This window comes from Salvia miltiorrhiza, chromosome 2, assembly GCF_028751815.1.
Source record: "Salvia miltiorrhiza cultivar Shanhuang (shh) chromosome 2, IMPLAD_Smil_shh, whole genome shotgun sequence".
In the NCBI taxonomy this organism is placed as follows: Eukaryota; Viridiplantae; Streptophyta; class Magnoliopsida; order Lamiales; family Lamiaceae; genus Salvia; species Salvia miltiorrhiza.
This window is the reverse complement of record NC_080388.1, coordinates 13,386,427-13,388,719: the sequence shown is the minus strand read 5'-3', so window position 1 is coordinate 13,388,719 and position 2,293 is coordinate 13,386,427. Positions and strand designations below refer to the sequence as shown.

The 2,293-nt window shown below is 42.8% G+C and overlaps 1 protein-coding gene across 1 annotated transcript in view; it reads right to left on the bottom strand.

Moving 5' to 3' along the window:
- Positions 1 to 1,098: 1,098 nt before the first annotated feature.
- LOC131008019 (uncharacterized) overlaps positions 1,099 to 2,293 on the bottom strand; it is a 3,115-nt gene continuing 1,920 nt past the window's right edge. Inside the window, exon 3 of the mRNA XM_057934923.1 lies at positions 1,099 to 1,298. Within this exon, the coding sequence (XP_057790906.1) occupies positions 1,099 to 1,298 (200 nt within the window). The remainder of the gene's footprint in view (positions 1,299 to 2,293) is intronic.

Sequence of the window (2,293 nt, the reverse complement as noted above, 5' to 3'; positions counted from 1 at the left end):
AAATCAGTAGCCAATCCATTGTTGTGTTCGGAAATCTCGCAAATATCACCGCCCCTCATCAAACTCGATCAGCCCTCTTCTTCCTCAGATTTCACCGCCGTCGCGGTGGCTGCTTCCCCGGCGAGGCCGTGCCCAACCCAGGCACCGCTTCCTGTCCGATCGCACCTCTCTCTTCCAAACTCTGAAACACAAAATCGAGGAATCCACATATTAGCCCTCTCTCTCACTCATCTTCAATCTCCGTCTCCCTTTCTCGCTCCGAGCGCCGCCGCCGCTGTTGTTGAGAAACCAGTGAACAACCACCACTCCTGATCTGAAAATCTGACAGCCGACCCAAAGCTCGCCGCCTACCTCCTCCAGGTCCTTTTCTACAAGACTATCGACTTTGACAATAGTGGCTGCAAAACCTTAATATCAACACCTTCGGAACAGAGAATCGATGGTCGCCGCCTCTAAATCTAGGGATCATCGCCGGCGTGTTTTCCAACGTGTTTCCAGCGAGCTTGGCGAAGAAGAAGGCGTGGGTCCCACCACCAATGAAATAAAAAAAATTAAAATAGCTAACGGTGTTAAACGGCCGTTAATTCGGGAAGGGCTAATTGCACGAAATTAAGGACTTCGGGAGTTTAGTTGAACCTGTTGGAATATAAGAAAATATATAATGGAGAATTTATTTAATTGGTAGGAGGAAATTTAGAGAAATTGGTTGTGGACGTGTGTGTGCTTAGGAATTTGAGTGGGAGGATTGTTGTTTACGAACACAATTTTTCTTCAATTCACTTCATTATCTACAATTGATACAACCTCCACATATATATAGTAATCAAGTGAGAATTCTAGAATTCTCTCGATTTCTATCTAGATTTTTATACTTATTTTACTATTACAAAATATCTTCACTTAGTCACTTTTTCTAGAATTCTCTATATTTTTCTTTCTTTCTTTTTCTTCTTAAAATATCTTGATTCTAGATATTTCTAATACAAATATCTTCATTCTAGATATTTCTAATACACATATCTTCACTTAAAAAATCAAGTTTATTTTTTATATTCCAACACTCCCCCTTAAACTTGATTTTTCATTCCGAGTAAACTTCTAAATTTGGCGAAATCCTTTCACAACGTGCCTTGCTTTATATCTTTCAACATCACCTTTGGAATTCTTCTTAACCTTATGCACCCACTTGACTCCAATGGTCTTGTGCCTTTCCGGTAGTGTCACGAGCTCACACGTATCATTCTTGTTTATAGCTTTGATCTCTTCGTCCATTGCAACTCGCCAATTTTCACTATTTGCTGCTTCAGGTTCATAATCAACAGATAGGCAAAACAAGGTAAGATCTTCTAACCTTTCAGTATCCTCATATATCTCGCCCAAACTTCTTGCTCGTGGTGTGGCTCTTTCAGTTAAGAAAGATGGTGGCGAGTCTTTAGTGACTGGCACTGGTGAAGCTGGTGGAGTCACTGGCTCTTGTTGGACTTCTCCAACTTGCTCTTCTGCTCTTTGTTCTTCTAACTGTGGGATGTAGGTGAAGTCACCGTTGGAGCTGAAATCCCAGACTCCTTCTTCGTTGAACTCCACGTCTCGACTTATCACTGTTTTCTTGGTATTTGGATTATATAACTTATAGCCTTTAGAGTTAGAGTCGTACCCGATAAATATGAATGCTTCACTTTTGTCATCGAGCTTCTTCCTTCTCTCATCTGGTACATGCACGTAGGCTTTGCTCCCAAATACCTTTAGGTGGGAAATTCCTGGCTTTCTCCCGCTCCAGGCTTCTTGCGGAGTCATTCCCCACACGCTCCTTGTCGGCGATCGGTTGGAAAGGTACACCGCGCACGCCACTACTTCGGCCCAAAACTCTTTAGGCAGATTCTTCGTCTTTAGCATGCTCCTCGCCATCTCCATGATTGTTCTGTTTTTCCTTTCCGCCACACCGTTCTGTTGGGGAGATCTCGGAACTGTCAGTGGCTGCCGAATTCCATTTGCTTCGCAAAACTCCAAGAACTCCTTGGATGTGAATTTTCCCCCTCGATCGGACCTTAGGGCCTTGATTTGTTGTCCGCTCTCCTTCTCGACGGCAGCTTTGAACTTCTTGAATGCATCAAATACTTCTGACTTCTGCTTCAAGAAATATACCCACGTTTTTCTAGAAAAATCATCAATGAAGAGCAGAAAATAATTATTTTTACCGAGTGAACTTGGATTTATTGACCCACACACATCAGCATGAATCAACCCCAGTGGCTTTTGAGCTCTTGAGCTTGACTTCTTTGGGAATGGCTTTCTG